The sequence below is a fragment of the Globicephala melas genome, chromosome 12 (genome assembly GCF_963455315.2).
Source record: "Globicephala melas chromosome 12, mGloMel1.2, whole genome shotgun sequence".
Lineage (NCBI taxonomy): Eukaryota > Metazoa > Chordata > Mammalia > Artiodactyla > Delphinidae > Globicephala > Globicephala melas.
This window is the reverse complement of record NC_083325.1, coordinates 43,450,142-43,468,166: the sequence shown is the minus strand read 5'-3', so window position 1 is coordinate 43,468,166 and position 18,025 is coordinate 43,450,142. Positions and strand designations below refer to the sequence as shown.

Sequence of the window (18,025 nt, the reverse complement as noted above, 5' to 3'; positions counted from 1 at the left end):
TATTATCTACTGATAATTAAACTGTGATTATGTTTTCATAGGAGAACAAAGTAAAAAAACACATAAAAACCCCTCTCCAGTACATGTTTTTGTAACTATAAAAAGTATCTAAGAGGGATACTTATTTTTCCAATTGAAAATACACTTTATATTTAAATACTTATTGATCAAAGGACAGAGAAAAGATAAAGGAAAAAATATGCTGGTTAAAGCTTTCGGAATATATATTCTTTTATATTTCTCTTCATAATATTTTCCAAAAAGTTTTGAAATGACACTAAATATTTTAAAATAAGTGTAGAATTATCATCAACCTATTAAGGAGTGATTTAAGGAAGGGGGTTACATAAAATGGCATACTTATTTCATTAAAAAATTTATCTTCCTTTTTTTCTTTAATCTACTAAAATAAACCATCTCATTTCTTAGTTTTCACCTGTGATATTAAACAAATTATCCCATTGCCTTTTATAATTCATTTCAAATAGTTCTGAACATGCATGCTACATCTGATAATTTTTTTTTCTTAAAAAGGGAATTTTCTGACTCAGAAAATGCAATCTTTTTAGCTGCTGAAAAAATGATTTGAGGTTGAAACTGGCATTTAAAAAAAGTGCACTACTTAGGCCTTAAGTAGTACTATCTTTAAAACAGACAAACAAGAAACTACCAAAAAAAAAAAAAAAAAGAAAAAGGAAATATTGCTAAGTCTATTTGGGGCTTGTTTACTGTTTATTGGGAAGATTAAAATGGTGGGAAATTTGGTTAAAGAAGACAATTCAGTTAGAAGAATATATTAGTATAATTATAATCACAGAACCATGTTAGTGAAAATCTACAAACTGGTGCAGAAAATAAATTTTATGTTAAAAATAAATAATGATTATATGGTAATTGACATATAATCTAAACATCTTACAATTTCAAAGTAAATAATGCAAATGTGAAGTTAACATGAGCTTGTAATATAAATCTTATAAAAACCAGCACAGCATTTTAGTTGATATTACCTGATTTCAGTTATTGTGGCGGTATATACTGCTCCAAATTCTAATTGCTGCTCTTGCTGTAAGTGCAAAATAAGCCGTAAGATTCAAAAAGAGAACAGCAACAAAAAGTAGAAAAAAACTGACTATTAAAAGATCTATTCTTACATCATCTTTGCAGATTTCGGTAATGAAGTCTCTTGCTTCATGCATGGCACTGGGTGTTGGTGCAAATATAGAAAATGTTTCTTCGTCCACCTGACTAATAGTTACTCCTTTAAAAAAAATAATTTTATATATTAAAGTTAACTTGCTCATTCCATTGGAGAATAGTCATAAAAGTAGATGTGAGAGCAGGGTGACCTGGAAGTAGCTGGGCAGGGTTGTGCTATGCTTAATCACTGCTTTAGAAATGAAGGGGTTCATTTACCAACAAATACACACTGCACACCTACTATGTATCCAACACTGTGCTAGGCCCTGGGGATACAACAGTGAGCCAATGTCCCTACTTTCTGGGAGCCCACAATCTGGTGGGAGAAAGCATATAAGTTCTTATTTTGGAGAGTTTGGTTTTGCACTCTTAATTATGAGAAGAAACTATACTAGAACACTTTCCTCACCTTTTCTTCTTTCTCCCTCTTACTCTTTAGAGTGGTGAACAGATGGATGAGGGACAAAATCATGTCCGTTTCTCAATCTTGAGAACTGCCCAAGGTGACTCTACTTCTCGCTCTCCTTCAGTAACCTCAAATCTGGTAAGTACTATGTAACCCAAAGATTGATTCCAGAAAAAAACAAATTGTAAAGCATACTACTTCTACACATACCCTTTAAATAAGAGTCTAAATAAATAAGACTAAGTGAAAAATAGCAGAACTCATAATAAGAAAAATTAAAGCAAAACTCCTCTAAAGTGAAAAAGTAATTTTTCTAAATGTTTGATTTTAAAATGTTGAAGAAAAACTGATGAATTCTAAGTCAGTCTTCTTGAATATAAAGATGATCGTTTGCTAATTTATTATGAGGCATACACAGAAAACTTACAGTAAAGACATGTCAGCGTTACATCCTTTTTTCATCTCATTGAGATGTCAATGTTATATCTGTCTCTCATTTCTCAAACATATTTTTTGAGAAACACAATAGAGGTGAAATGGCAAACTTACCTGACCTAGCATTAAATAAAAAATCCCAAACGTCATACAACTCTTACCTGTTTCAGCTTGAAGTTTTTTTAAATGATATCCACCTGGTCCAATAAATTTTGCTCGTTTTGATAATGGAACCTGAACAGTTTCTGAAATGTAGTACAGACAAAAATATAAATTATTTAAATATATATATATATACACACATACACACACACACACACATATATTTATGAACCTAAAACATGTACTGGTCACTCAAGACTTGGTCTAGACACATGTAAAAATATTTCAGCATGAAATATAGAAAAACAATTTGCTATGTGACTAAAAACAATTCTAACATCTAAGAATATCCCCTCAAATTTAAAGTATTTTAACTATAAAAGCATTTGACTTTTTTGTTTTGTGTATGGATTTAAAAAAAATTTTAAATGCCAATGTACTTTCATATGTTTACCTTATCATGAAATCAGTAATTTTAATGTATTACCTACAACAGGTCCATTTTCTTTTCTAGATGCTCGAGGTTTTGAAATAGTTTTGTTCATAATCTGTAATATCTCCTTCTTTGCCACTTGAAGAGATAAAAACAATAAAATTATAACTGTATAAAATAAATGTGATCAGATATAGCAGTATTAGTTTTATGAAGTAGGATCCAAACTCTTTAGCTTAATAATCAAAGTTCTTTACATCCCAATTACCTTAACAATTCTACTTGTATTCCCTTCTCCAGTCCTATCTCGGGGAGTCCTTTTGTAAAAACTGAATTTTCACTGGTTTTCCACATTCATGATTAGTCATGTACCCAGTAACTTAATACTTCTTGATCTAGGTTGTTACATTAAATTTCATTTTCTAAAGCAGTATTTTATAATAAGCCTATTTTTAATAATAAGCCTAACGGGAATTATAGTTCCCATTAACACAAAGACAATGAAAAAAGGAGAATCAGGCACACTGGCTTGGCTTACCTGAGGCTTGCTGAATGGCCTCCATTACAATTTTTATTGGTATTCCAGGTAATTTAATGTCAGCCTAATATGGAAAAGCCGAAAATTTATGTAAATATTGATTTATGACCTTATTTAAATATTTTAAAGTGAAACAAAATGGGTTTTAAAATACCTGTAATGCAGTTATTCCCTTAGTAGTGCCGGCTATCTTGAAATCCATGTCACCATGGTAATCTTCAATCCCCTTAAAGAATTTAACAAATTATGATATAATTTTAAACAAAAGTGAAATTCACCCACAGTCACTGTAGAGGAATTTTTAAAAATAGCTTTATAAGTAAACCATGTCCTTTAGGATTATACACAAAAAAATACCTGTATATTAACTACTGCTTTCAATTTGTGGCTTTTTAAGTTATAAATATTTCATTAGAAAATCACTTTATTTTCAGATCATGTTCCCCCCCATAAATGCATAAGGATTAATTTATGATCATCCTAAAGTGAGCCATTATGGATACTTATACTGTAATATTTATTTTTAACTCACATTCTATAAAATCCAAGGCAAATATGCAGAAGAGGAAAGTAAGAACAAGGACTTCTATTTCTCCAGCACTAGCATTCTTCTAAGCACACTATGCTTGTAAAGTGTGTATAATCTTCACCATTAAATATCTGAAAATGTGAATATACTTGCCAGAATATCTGTCAGCAAACGATAATCTTCTATTTCACCCTTGTCAGGATTGTTTTTGGTGACCAATCCTATTGCCACACCTGCGACAGCAGATGAAATTGGAACTCCTATAATTGAGAAAGAGAACTTGTGTGCAGTGTGTACATCCGCCTAACATAGGTTATTCATCTTATTTTGACATTGGATGGTGTTCTAAATTGACAGTTACCAAAACTAAATTAGAGTACAGGTCTTAATAAATCATATGACTATCTCCTTTCCTCTTTAACATATAATAAAAGCTCCTTAACATAATTCTAATTTTGTTCTCAACAAAAACCTCTCTAATAATAGCAAACTTAACTCTTAAAGTAATCCATTTCTTTGCCCTTTGCTTTTGGTGCCTTATTTTTTTTTTTTTTGAAAAGTAATCATGTATTTGTTAAATCGTTCCAGCCTGAGCCCTTTAGTCCACCTTCCCGTGACAGACACTATTAGATTTTTTGTATATCCTCCCAGAAAATTATACTGAGGGAGTAAAAATGTGAGTGTAATCTTTTCTTTACTTTACCTTATTCTTTTGAATGGCTGCAGAGTACTCCCTGTATGTGTTTATAAGCTATACAATAGAAGTGGGGTTACTGAGTCAAAGGGTGTGTGAATTTGTTATAGTGTCAAACTGTCTTCCACGGTGTGTAGCATTTTATACTTTTACCAGCAGTATATGAGGGTACCTGCTATTCTATATTCTTGTTAATTTTTGTCAAATCTTTTGACCTTTGCCATCTGAATGATAAAGATGGCAGCTTATTGTTTTTAACTTGATTTCTGTTTGAGTGAAGTTGAACTTTTTTTCATGTTTTTAAACCATTTATTTCTTTTTCTGTGAACTGCCTATTCATGGCCTTCAACCATTTTTTTACGTGGTTGTTAGTCTTTTTCTTATTGATTTGTAAGAGCTCTTTTAATATGGACAGATCTTTGTTAAATATATAGAATATTATGGTAAATAAAATATAAATATGAAATGTAATATAAAATATTATTTTCTAGTTTGTTGACTTTATTGTAATTTTTTTTTTTCTGTAGAGGATTTTATATGCAATCATGGTTCCTGGATTTTGCTTAGAAAGTTTGTTTTTTTTTCTGGCTGTGCCCTGTGGCTTGTGGGATCTTAGCTTCCTGACCAGGGATTGAACCCCAGGCCACTGTAGTGAAAGCACTGAGTCCTAACCACTGGACTTCGGGGGAATTCCCTAGAAAGGTTTTCTCTGTTCAAGATTTTCATAAAATCTTCCTTTTTTAATTAAAAAAAAAAGTTTAAAGTTTTGATCACTTGGAACTTATTTGGTATAAAGGAGTGTGACAGAGACCTCATTTCATATTCTCTAAGCAATCTCACATATGCCCAGTTTTAACTGTCACCTACAACGTTGATGACTTACAAATCTATCCCTCCTGCCTAGTTCTCTTTGCTAAACCCTGGATCTGTATAGCCCATCTGCCTATTGGACATCTCCAGCTAAATGTCCCCAACACATCTTAAATATATATATACAATTATATTCAAAATTTAATCACCCCCAATAAATCCCTTCTCTCCTGCATTCCCTGTCTTGTTTGAAAGCAATAAGACACTCATACTAGAATCAACACGTCTTTCCTCATTTCCTATACACTATCAAGTCACAAAGATCTGATTAGTTTATCCTCTAAATTAAAAAAAAAAATTGTCCTGGATTCTGAAATATCCATTTCGACTCCTTTATTCCAAGTCCACATTATTTCTTGCCCTGGCAGCAGTTTCCCTGTCCAGTTTTTTAGATTTTAGTAACCCCACCCGCACCCCAGCTCCTGTTCTCTCCCACCACATCCCCTAGGGCTCTCATGTAAGCTAGGAAAAACTACCCCCAAAAGAAAAAAAGCAGATTCGCATCATGCCACTCTTCTCCATAAAATCCTTCAAATTCCCTATTACCTGCTTCCAGGAATTTTTTATTTAAGTTCTGTGGTCAAAAAAGTTTGGGAAATAGTACATATCCTGCTCCTAGAGATTCAATATTCACATTAACATTTTTAAGTTTATTTAAACCATATTAAACACACTTGCTTAACCCTGTGCAAACCTACTTTAGAACTCATTTTTTTTCCACAGTATACAATAATCAACATCCTGTTGTACTCTATTTTATGGAATACTGAGTTGGGAGATACTAGCTTTAAAAGTTCAAACTCCTTAATGTAATAATGATCTTTGAAATCTGGTCCCAGTTTATTACATCATCACTTCTTTCAAATACATTTCAGGAACACACTATACTGTTTCATAACTTTGCGTATGTTGTTCCTTTCACGTGAAATATGGGCCCTGCTGATAATATGCCTGGTCAACAACCACTCAACCTTTAAACCCAGATGAAATGTTGCTGTCTCTATGAAGCCAATTATGTTCAACCTAGTTCTTCATCCATATTGTACATATTTGTATTATCTCTTTGATATGTTAGTATCTTTATCTTTGTTTTTGTTCCTGAAAATTTTTTAAAAACTGGGTACCATTTGTATCCCTGGAGCATAGACAGTGTCTGATGTAGGACATGGCAAGCACTCGTGTTTGAATCAAATACCATTTGTTGGCTCTTCTCACAGAATTTGACATTTATTCTTGTCAAATTTTTTTTCTATTTGGCTCCATATTTTTTTATCTTGTCAACATTTTTTTTTAGAGATTAAAAACTGTCATTTAACATATCAGTCACATACTCCTTTTTATCAGTATCCTTTTTATTGGAAGGCCAGTGTCCTTAGTCAAGTCAATAACAAAAAACATTGAAGGGGACAGGGTTTAGGATGGAGCAGCTTCAAGTATTCTACTTGAGACCCCTCTCCAACCTACCCATCAGATTATCCAGTCCTGGCTGCTCATCCTTCAACCAGTTATAAATGGTATACTTATTACCCGTTCGCAATTTCTGCATCATTTACTGCCAAGGTCATTAACTGCCAAGGTGAACTCTAGACACACTGCACAAGCAGCACCCTCCCTCTCTACTCTAAACCTAGTAATATTTTCAAAAACAGAAAATGAGTTTACTATGGCATGACTTATTTTAAATGAGTCTCTTCTGGTTCTTTTCTTAAAATACTTATACACTGTTTTTTTTACCATTTAAGAGTCTTACCAAGGGTCACTGTCAAGTTCACTGGGTTATACTTTACAGAAAATACATTTCTTATTTTTCAAAGTAAGAATTCTTTGTGTCGTTGGTATACTAATCTCCATGATTTCTCCAATACTGCCAAATTGGTTCAGTTATCTTATGATGAAGTTCTCATCATTACTTAGGATGGGTTTTTGTCTAGACCTAACGATCTGAATTCATTTAAAGCAGTTAAAGACTCTCTTATGATCTTTTATTTTATCTTTCAGTTCACCTTTTTCAGGATTTGTTCTGTGTTTTCCAATACGAGATTATAAGAGTGATGAATGCAACCTCCATGAGGACAGGAACTTCGTTTTGTTTACCACTGTGTCCCAAGAGCTTAGATCAGTGCTTGGCACAGAGGTAGCATACAATAAAGATTTGTTGAATGAATGCATGAAGGTGAAAATAGAAATGGTATTTTACCAGCTACCTTAAATATCAGATTATGTTTTCCTTCCACTGAACACAACTAGAAAAGTGCCTTTAATTGGCTTTAGCTTTTTTGCTTTGGCTTAAGTTTTAATCTTTTTAGAAATGGTATTATACATTTATACCATTCTTTCATTTCATCCTTGGTTATGTTATCCTTTCTATCCTTCTGTTTTTCTGTACTGTAAATGTATGAACTTATAGGGAACTCTTTGTGTGGCCTCTTGAGTGTCTTTAGTTTCCTTTTCTCTTCTTGAATAGCATCATTGGTGACTGGCAGATACTGTTTTCAGAGTCTCTTAACATGTTGCCTCTTTCCCTTTTGGTGTTTCAGATCCAGAGATTATACTGAATCACTTGCAGTCTTCCTTCTTATCCTGAAGTTCTGTGTACTCTTCTGTGAGTGGCATTGTTCTTTTCAGGGCTTGCATAAATCAACTGAAAGACTACATAGTTACTTTCCTTTATGGGTCCTAATACTCCTGCTTGCTAATCCAAACTTCCTTAGTGAATGGAATCAATTGCACAGTTCTCAGAAAGCCTGCGGGGTCACCAAGTAAATAATTTCAGTGTATTGCTTTTAGCCAAGAATAAGAATTCCAGCAGATACCTGTATAGTTGAAGCTGTACTTTGTAACTATCTTCCTTCTGGCCAGGTTTGGTAATCTGTAATCTGACTTCTTCAAGTCTTACTAAAATTCAATTTAAAAAAATCCTGTATTTTATACTAATCAAGTATATGTATGTAAATAAGCTTTGGTAGTTTTGAGTCATAACTCTTTTACCTGCATCCATTAAAGCTAAACTTCCACCACATGCAGATGCCATAGAAGATGATCCTATACAAAGAAAGAAATAAAAATACTTGCTTTAATACTGATTGTTGTTAAATGTAGAATATTGCTACTACTGGTTATTTCCTTACAAATACTCATTTATAATTTAAATATTCAATATTCTTTCCTTCCTTCTTTTTAAAAGCATTTAAGGCAACCTTTCCTAAACCACAAACTGCAGAGCTGCACAGTCCAATATGATAGCCATTAGCAACATGTGGCCACTAAATTTAAATTATTTGAAATAAATTCAGTCCCTCAGCTGGACAGCACAGAGAGGGAGAATTTCTGTCACTACAGAAAGTTCTACTGGATAGCAGTGCTAGAGATTCTGATTCTAAGAAACCTACCAGAAAAAACAGCATGCCTCTTCTGTTGCTTAATGAGAAGGCAGTTAAAGATACCGGGCTATAGCTCTCTCACTGGACCATTAGCTATAGCCTAGTCACACCCAGTAGAGAACAGAAAGTCTCTAGTTTAAATTCTGACCTTTGGTGTTTTTTTAAAAATATCTATGAACATCTGATCTATGTCTGCTACATGTTTGAGAACCACATGCTCTTTCTGCCTTTAATGATTATATCACCTTTCCTTGATCTGTGGACTGATTTTTAATTTAAATTTGACTTTTTGGGAATTCCCTGGCATTCCAGAGATTAGGACTCCGTGCTCTCTCACTGCCGAGGGCCTGGGATCAATCCCTGGTTGGGGAACTAAAATCCCACAAGCTGCACAGCCCTGCCAGAAAAAAAAAAAAAAAAAAAGAATTTCCTTTGAAACAAAAAATAAATTTGACCTTTTAGCCCAGTCTCTCTCTGTGATATCTACTTATATCTGTGATATATGACAGGTATTCCCTGCTTAATGGCTCACTATATATTTTTCCCTTCCTCTCTCCAAGCTGGCCTTGCTCTGTGGCTTGTTTATAAAAATAAAACAAATAACCCAAACTGGATCTATTGTAAAAGACACATAAAGAGAAATATTTGTTTTATATTATATTGTTTTCAAAAGAGCTCATTAGTGAAGAACAGAGATTCAGATAAGTATATGATTAAACACATTTTTCTCTTGCAGTGGGTTGGGTACTGTAGTAATAAATGTAATGTAACATTATTTATGAAAAGCTAAAACTATAACAGGGAGTCTGTTCTTTTTGACTAGGAAAAATATATTTCAAAACCATACCATTTGACTCTAGTACTTCAGATGTGACTCTTATGGTGAAAGGAAAATCTTTAGGAATAACAGGATACAAAGCTCTCTCAGCAAGCGCACCTAAATCAGAATAGAAAATAATAAGCAAAAAAAATATGCTAAGTCTCTGTAAGAATACCATGTACATATACAGATTTGTACTTACCGTGCCCAAGTTCTCTTCTATTTACACCAGTGACTTTGCCAATTTCATTAGTTGCGTAGGGAGGAAACTTAAAAACAAAAACCACGTACATATACAAATGACATGGAAAGATATCCCATATACATAATAAGTTACAAAACAGTAGAATCTCATTTTTGTTAATAAAAAAGTACATTCATATACACACAGAAAATGTCTGGACATCTAAAACATATACCAAATTGCTAAAAGTACCTATTTCTAGTGTTTATGTGACCTGCGGTGGGAAATGGATGGTTATGGGGATTTACACCACAAATTTCTATAATGTTTAAATTGTTAACAATAACAAAATACTTTACTTTTGTAATACAAGAAATGTACGTATTTTTTAAAAATGCATATTGAGGAAACAGATCTTTTTCAATAAGGGTTTTACCTTAGCCAGGGGTTGCAAACCATTTTATTTGATCAATATATCGTCTTAAAAGAATGTGAACTAGTTGCAGTCATTTAAAAAATTGAGAAATTTCCCATAAAATCTGGAATGTTTTTAAAAAGGAGAGATGGAACATGAATCTGATAAAGCCTCTGGATCTAGCAGTCAATTTGCAGGAGACAGAAACAGAGAGGAACGTGCTGAACTGCACCATGAGTGCAATCAGCAGCACCCAGACTGTGGGGAGCACTACAGGTCAGATGGCTCTGCGGCCTCAACAGGGAGACTGTAAAGAAAAGAATGTGATAGAGGAGAGACCTATAGATTAAAAGAGACAAAGAGATACCAAATTTTAAAAAAAATGGACCAGACTACACTATAGTACCTAGGGATGTGCAATAAAAATCCAAGGAAGTGATTACTATAAAACTTAGGAGAGTAGTTATTTTCAGGGGAAGAAGGGTATTAAGACTGGGATGAAAAACATGGAGGAGCTTCTGGGGTGACTGGCAACATTCTATACTGTGACTTGGGTGGTGGTTACAAGGGTGTCTGTCTTATAAAAACCCATTAAGTCATCCTTTGTTTTATATGGTTTTCAGTATCTGTATTTTATGATAAAAAGGTTTTTAAAAAATGGGACAATACAGCAATAATGGCCCATATCTTTCTCTTGCCCCCGCTCTCACCTCTTTCCCTAATAATCAGCTAGAGCTGCATTTTTCACAGGTGCCCTTTTTTAAAGATTGCCATGTGCTCTTCAGCTCTTGACAAAGGATGTGCCTTATCAATTACTATTCCTCTGTGGCTTCTGTAGCATGTTTATATCCAAAACAGGATATTGGGACTTAAAACCTGTGAGAATCTCCAGGTTTATGGATATTCTCTAGCATATTTTTTTTTACATGAAATGTTCTCTATTAACTATAGCAGATTCAACAAAACTGAGATGTTGGGATTCTGGGCAATCAACAATGGCCACTCAAAAGACCTGCTATGTTACACTAGCCCCCCAGCATGTTTGCTTCAAATACTAAAACTAAAGTGCTATATGGTTGTGTTGTATCTGGTCCCTTAGGATTACTTTTGAATAAAGTCAATCCCAAACTCAATTATATGTAATGATTTCATATAAAGTAGTTTAACATTAAATACCTCAGTTCTTTTACTACTAATCAAATGAGTAAAAATATGAACATTTAAATGAACTAAAGGGAGATGGTGATTTGTCAGTTGAGGTATTTGAAAAGCCCCACTTGTCTGAAACACATGTGAACAGTTACAACTCTTTCTTGACCAATACAGTACTCTCTACTATACTTTAACTTTTATGTATGACTCAGACAGAAAGCTGTTGGTTGGAAAGCTACTACTTGTCTCTCTAAATCGCTTCTGTAAGCAATAAAGTAACAGTGATAGACATATGATAAAACTAGCATAGTAAAATGTTAATGGTAGAACCTAGGTAGTAGATATACTGGTATCTACTGTAAAATTCTTTCAACTTTGCTGTATTCTGGAAATCTTTCATAATAAAATATTGGGGAAAAATTCATCTTACCTCATAGTGAAGCATGAAATTTTTATCTTTTATCCCACTGCAAACAAAAAGCATAATATTAAAAAAAATCACACAGATACAGGTTTATTCAATAAACAACTAAAAAAGATGTAAGGGAGATTTAAGAAACAATTGGTTATTAAGTAGAGTTGGTCTGAAATTGAATACCAGAAGAATTAGAAGGATGAATGTCAGAAACAGTATTTTTTTCTGGGGCTTCTGAATGAATTCTACACAGATTTAAGAAAACAATTTTGCTTAAAATAAAGCACTTAGATATCCAGATTTGAATACTAAGACAACAGATGCATTTTAAAGCATTAATACATAGTGAGAATCCTAAATATAAACACATTACTTAAATCTCAGAGTTATGATCTTCCTCCCAGTCAAACATGTGAAATGAAGATCAGTAACTGAAATGATATAGCTGAGAGCAATCAGGAGATCTGACAAGCAAAGATTTTTTTCAGGGTTTGAAAAGAGAACTGTTATGACTGAATCTAGAATAATGGGGAGAATAAGCATGAGAAGGAACAAAATTTCTGGAAGCAGGAAACCAGATTTATTTTTAACTGAGGAAAAGACAAGCATATACAGGTTCTTGGCACAAACAGTGTCCCCTTTGAGTGGGATTACAAAAGGCACCTCTTGTACAGAGGATTTAGAAAGTCCTAGGCTAGGGCTGAATCTGCACAACCATAAATTACAGCCTTGGGGAAAGAAATTCAAAAACCAGACACCTTCAGAAGACTAAAGGAATCATAGGTTTAGGGGCTAGAGAGGAGGCGAGGGATCATTAGCCCAGTACCTGCACTTTACAAGATGAGGAAACCAAAGACCAGCGTGGTTCAGTGATGTGTATGCCCTTATAGACTTAGGACTAGAACACAGAGAGGTATGCTGGCCAAACCCACTGCACACTCTTATGAAGCTGTGTTGCCTCTTAGAAGGAGTCAAAATGAAGAAGGATAGGGCAACCATGTTTTGGTCTAGATGGGAATTTAAAATACAAAAGTTTAAGAGCTCCCCCACCACAAAGAATTATGATTATGATGAACATACAAGTCTTATACATACACCTGTTATTTTTATTAGGTACATGAAAAACAATTAGTGATGCTATCCTGAAGATACTGGGGATTATCATCATCAGTTGGGCAGAAGGAAGAGGGAGGCAGAGTCCTTTGGTCTTCTGAGACCCTTAATAAAGGAAAGGGAAGCAACCCTGTTAGGCACTGAGGAAGATCTGTGGCTGTGAGTTCCAGAACTCTGATGCATAAATGCTGGTGGGGACTGTAATACAGATTCTCATCATCTAAAATTGATCAACGTGATTTTACTGCTGACTTTTTAGGAACAGTGGAGGAAAACCAAGTATTTTTTTTTTTTAACACAAATTCAAATGTGCTTTGGGATTAGATAAGGTTTTTTCTTTCAACAACTTCCAGATTCTTTTTGGGAACTGGGATTCTTGCTTATTATTTATTTGCTCTGTTGTTTACAATATTCAACAGAAAAACCTATCCATTCAAGATTACCCAGGAAATCTGTCCAGAGGAATGGTTTTAGAGATAATAAACTAAATGTACCCATATTAAAAAGAATTAAATGCTTTACCAAAACTTGTTCTAACAAATGAGTTAGGAGACAAATACAGCACAAAAAAACCCTTGAAATCACTATTATGTAAATAGAAAAATGAAGTACAGAGATACAGGTTTTAAGAATAATGAATAATAATATACCACATGAATTATATATTGTAACATCATAACCCAAAAACATAACTTACTTTATAGCTGTTATAATTCGGTCTGATTTAATGCTGGATTCTAATGAATCAAATGTAACAGTACATAGCACCTAAAAAAGAAGAAATAAAATTCCTCAGGCTTACAACTACTGAGCCTGCGCGTCTGGAGCCTGTGCTCCGCAACAAGAGAGGCTGTGATAGTGAGAGGCCTGCGCACCGCGATGAAGAGTGGGCCCCACTTGCCACAACTAGAGAAAGCCCTCGCACAGAAACGAAGACCCAATACAGCAAAAATAAATAAATAAATAAACTCCTACCCCCAACATCTTCTTTAAAAAAAAAAAAAAATTCCTCAGGCTTTAATTTACTAACAACGAAGATGAAAACTAAAAACATTTGAAGAACCCACTTAGCTTTTAAAGAAATGAGATAAGTACATTCTATTCAAAGCTTGCCAAAGTACAGTAAACATTTATTCATTCCATAAACATTAGAAATTATATTACTTACACATTATAAATATTATGTGTAAATCTCAATAATCCAGAAGTCTAATATCACATAGACTACATATGTAAAGCACTAGGGAGTGCTGGGGGAGGAGGACAGGAAGAGGAATATTTTAAAACCTGACCCTAAACGAATCCTCAATAAAGGTTCAGCCAATAAAACTAACTGCTTAAAATTGGGGGAGAAAAAAAATAAGGTTAATCTAAGAAGACTGTAGGGACATGACATAATCCAAAGACTCTACAATGTATCATTCACGACATCCAGGATACAACCTACAAGAAAAAAAACAACAGGAAATGGGGCCCATTCTCAAGAGAAAAGAAAATGAATAGAGACTGACCCTGAGCTGATTCAGATGTTGGATTAACAGACAAGGATTTTCAATAGCTATCATAATTATATTCAAGGACATAAAAAAGAACCAACAGAAATTCTAGAACTGAAAAATAAATCATAATGGAAAGAAGATGGCAAGAGTCAGTGAACATGAAGATGGATTAGAAGAAATTGCCCACTCTACAGAACGAGGGAGGGAAAAAAGAACATAGCCTCCAGGACCTGTGGGACAATATCAAAAGGACTAAATATATGTACTTGCAACCCCAGAATGAGAGAAAAGAGAGAATAAGATAGAAAAAAATTTGAAGAAATTACAGCTGAAATTTCTCAAGTTTGATGAAAGATACAAATTTATAGGTTTAAAGCTCAAGAAACTCTTAGTAGGACAAATAAAAGAAAACCACACTTTTCATAGTCATACTGCTGAAACCAAAGACAGAAAATCTTGAAAGCACCCAGTTGAAAACAAAAAATAACATACAGGGAACAATGATTTGAATGAGCCCTGATTTCTCATCAGAAAAAAAAGGAGAACAAAAAACCGTAGACCATTTCTTTAAGTTCTGAAAGAAGAAAGCATCAACCCAGAATCTATATTCTGGCAAAAGATTCTTTGTAAAAAGATAAAGACATTTTCAGATAAATGAAAAATAAGAATTTGTTATCAGAACATCCATAGGACAATACTAAATGAAGTCCTGTCAGATTGAAGCAAAATAATACTAAATGGAAACTTGGATCTTCAGGAAGAAATAAAAAAGCATCAGAAATGGTAAATATGTGGGTCAATATAAAAGACTATCTTTTCCCTCTTCTTTAAGTATGTAACTGTTTAAAATAAATGTTATAATGTTGCCTTGTGAAGTTACAATACATGTAGATGTAACTCATAAGACAACTACAGTATAAAGGATGGAAGGAGGGGCAAATGGACCTAAGTGGTTGCAAACTTTACTCATTTTGTGTGAAGTGAAAAAAAACTAACTGTAAACAGACTGTGAAAAGAATGTATACTGTATTCTTTGTAGTAACCAGTGTAAAATAACACAGAGGTATAGCTACAAAGCAAACAAATTCAAATGGAGATCTAAAAAATATTCAATTAATCTAAAAAGGCAGAAAGAATAGAAAAACAAAACACAGAGGGGCTAAACAAAAACAAATAATGAGACTAAACTCAAAAAATTAAATTGAACATTAATGGACTAAACACTCTAGTTAAAAGACAGATTGTCAGAAGGGCTAACAAAAGTATACAAAATTTAATAGAGTTATTTTTTAAAATTTTTATTAAAAGCCATAAAAGAAAACCCAAATCAAAGGAGCGGTACACTATATTTATTGTAAAGACTGTGATTGAAATTGTAAAAATATCATTTTTTACTCATTCCGTAAATTTAGTGCAAAACCAGTCTAAATCGTATTGGATAGAAAGATTTTTTTCAGAACTTGATGTGATACTAAAATTTAAATGAAAGAACAAATGTAACAGAAGAGCTAAGACAATTTGGGGTGGGAAGAGAAGGAAGAATAAAAAGGGATTTGCCCCTCAGATTTTAAAATATATCCCAAAACTATAATAATTAAAACAGTCTGACACTGGCCCAGGTTAACTCACAGAACAATGGAAGAGAGTATAGTTCAAACATGTATTTATAAACTTTGAATGTGATAAGGTAACATTACAAATCAATGGGAAAAAAATGAATTTTTAGTAAACAGTGTTGCAAAATTGGCTCACTCTGGAGAGTTCTACTTAATACCTTGTATAGGAATAAACTCCAAGATAGATTAATAGTCTAAATTTAATAGCTAAAACTAGAAAGTTAATAGAAGAAGTAGGTGCATAATTTTGTGACTTTGGGGTAAGGGAGGATTTCTTTAAAGACCTCAAAAGTAAAGATTTCGGGTTCACTGTAGACATATACAGGCATACCTCATTTTACTGCATTTCACTTTATTGTGTTTAACTTTTTAATTATTTGCAGATAATGCCTTTTTTACAAATTGAAGGTTTGTGGCAACCTTGTGTCAAGCAGGTCTATCAGCACCGTTTTTCCAACAGCATTTGCTCATTTTGTGTCTTTGTGTCACATTGTGATAATTCTCAAAATTTTCAAAACCTCACCAGCAAAAAGATTATGACTTGCTGAAGGTTCAGATGATGGTTAGCATTTTTTAGCAATAAAGTATTTTTAAATTAAGGTTTGTCCATTATTTTCTTAGATGTAATGTTATTGCCCACTTAATAGACTACAGTATAGTATAAAACAAAAATTTTATATGCACTGGGAAATCAAAAAATTTGTGTGATTTGCTTTATTGTGATAGTCACTTTATTGCAGTGGTTTGGAACTGAACTTGCAGTATCTCCAAGGTATGCTTATAGTAGGCTACCACAAGCAAAGTTAAAAGACATATGGCAAAGAGGGAGATGATACATACAAATTATGTTTACTGAAAAGGATTAATATTTAAAACACATAAGAACTCAGTGAAAAACAGCAGGAAGGGCTTCCCTGGTGGCGCAGTGGTTGAGAGTCTGCCTGCCGAAGCAGGGGACACGGGTTCGTGCCCCAGTCCGGGAAGATTCCACATGCCGCGGAGCGGCTGGGCCCGTGAGCCATGGCCACTGAGTCTGCGCGTCCGGAGCCTGTGCTCCACAATGGGAGAGGCCACAACAGTGAGAGGCCCACGTACAGAAAAAAAAAAAAAAAAAACCAGCAGGAAAAAGACAGTAAACCATATTAAAAAAAGAAAAAACAAATTTGTCAAAGGATATGAGCAGATAATTCACAAAAGAGCAAACCTTAACTAGGGCTACCACTCTGCTCAACTCTAGGGACACTATCTTTGTGAAAAGAGTGCCCTGGAGGTATGCAGCCCCCCAGGGTATGGTTTATACAGTTATCATGTTAACTGGCTAGAGAAGTTCATTCCTTATCAGGAAACACAAATGAAAGCAATGACACACCACTTTGTACCCATTAGATGGCAAACTTAGTGATTAACATAATTAAAATAAAGCATAATACCATACATGAAACAATGCATACACATATGTGTTAAATATAAGGGAATAGGTAAAGGAAAAGAATAGGACTAAGGTTCAGGCTAAATGGAGAAAAAAAGTGAGGGCCTGGCCATAGACCAACAATGCTAATATGTCATAAACTGAGGAGTATGAGTGACTTAATTTTGTGTACTTAAGATTAAAAGAAAAATGTAATAAAAATACTAGATAATTCTAGAAAATGCAAACTAATTTACAGTGACAAAAGCAGATCAGTAGTTGCCTAAGGAAAGGGAGGGGAGCAGGAAGAAGAGACTATAGTGAGGCATGAGGAAACTCTTGGGTACGTTCATTATCTTGACTGTTAAACATTTTTTAAAAATCAAAGTACTCTGAATAGATAATATATTCCATATGCTAAAAACCTACATAATGTACTTCTATTAGAACTAATTAAGCAATCCTGTATTGGCAAATAATTGTAGCTTTTTACATATATTACCTGTGTTTGTCCCCTTTGAAATAATGATGATCCATGAAGAATTTTAAACATATCTACCTCACAATTTATATTCCTAAGTGAAGTCAAATCTCGACCATCACACCTACAGTAATAAAGGAAATAATTAAGAAAAGCAGTGTTGGAAGTCAGAAAAATCACACATTATCTTTTGAATCCTACCAGGAAGTTCTCAACTTGAACTGCATGTCATAACTGCCTGTAGAACTTTAAAAAAATAATATAGATACCTGGGCCCCATCTTAAGTCCCACTGAATCAGAATTTCAAGGGTTGTGACCCATACACTTATATTGT

General features: G+C 33.7%; 1 protein-coding gene and 1 long non-coding RNA gene across 2 annotated transcripts in view; one reads left to right on the top strand and one right to left on the bottom strand.

The window, feature by feature from the left end:
- Positions 1-18,025, top strand: part of LOC115863980 (uncharacterized) — a 193,993-nt gene that overhangs the window by 14,446 nt on the left and 161,522 nt on the right. The window contains exon 2 of the long non-coding RNA XR_009566080.2: positions 1,640-1,744. This is a non-coding gene — a long non-coding RNA (uncharacterized lncRNA). The remainder of the gene's footprint in view (positions 1-1,639; positions 1,745-18,025) is intronic.
- PNPT1 (polyribonucleotide nucleotidyltransferase 1) overlaps positions 1-18,025 on the bottom strand; it is a 41,094-nt gene that overhangs the window by 4,512 nt on the left and 18,557 nt on the right. The window contains exons 13-25 of the mRNA XM_030877251.2: positions 17,712-17,814; positions 13,384-13,454; positions 11,589-11,625; positions 9,610-9,676; positions 9,435-9,524; positions 8,196-8,249; positions 3,797-3,903; positions 3,269-3,340; positions 3,115-3,178; positions 2,631-2,714; positions 2,203-2,286; positions 1,155-1,261; positions 1,011-1,066 (exon numbers count right to left, since the gene is read on the bottom strand). Coding sequence (XP_030733111.1) covers positions 1,011-1,066; positions 1,155-1,261; positions 2,203-2,286; positions 2,631-2,714; positions 3,115-3,178; positions 3,269-3,340; positions 3,797-3,903; positions 8,196-8,249; positions 9,435-9,524; positions 9,610-9,676; positions 11,589-11,625; positions 13,384-13,454; positions 17,712-17,814 — 996 coding nt within the window. The remainder of the gene's footprint in view (positions 1-1,010; positions 1,067-1,154; positions 1,262-2,202; positions 2,287-2,630; positions 2,715-3,114; positions 3,179-3,268; positions 3,341-3,796; positions 3,904-8,195; positions 8,250-9,434; positions 9,525-9,609; positions 9,677-11,588; positions 11,626-13,383; positions 13,455-17,711; positions 17,815-18,025) is intronic.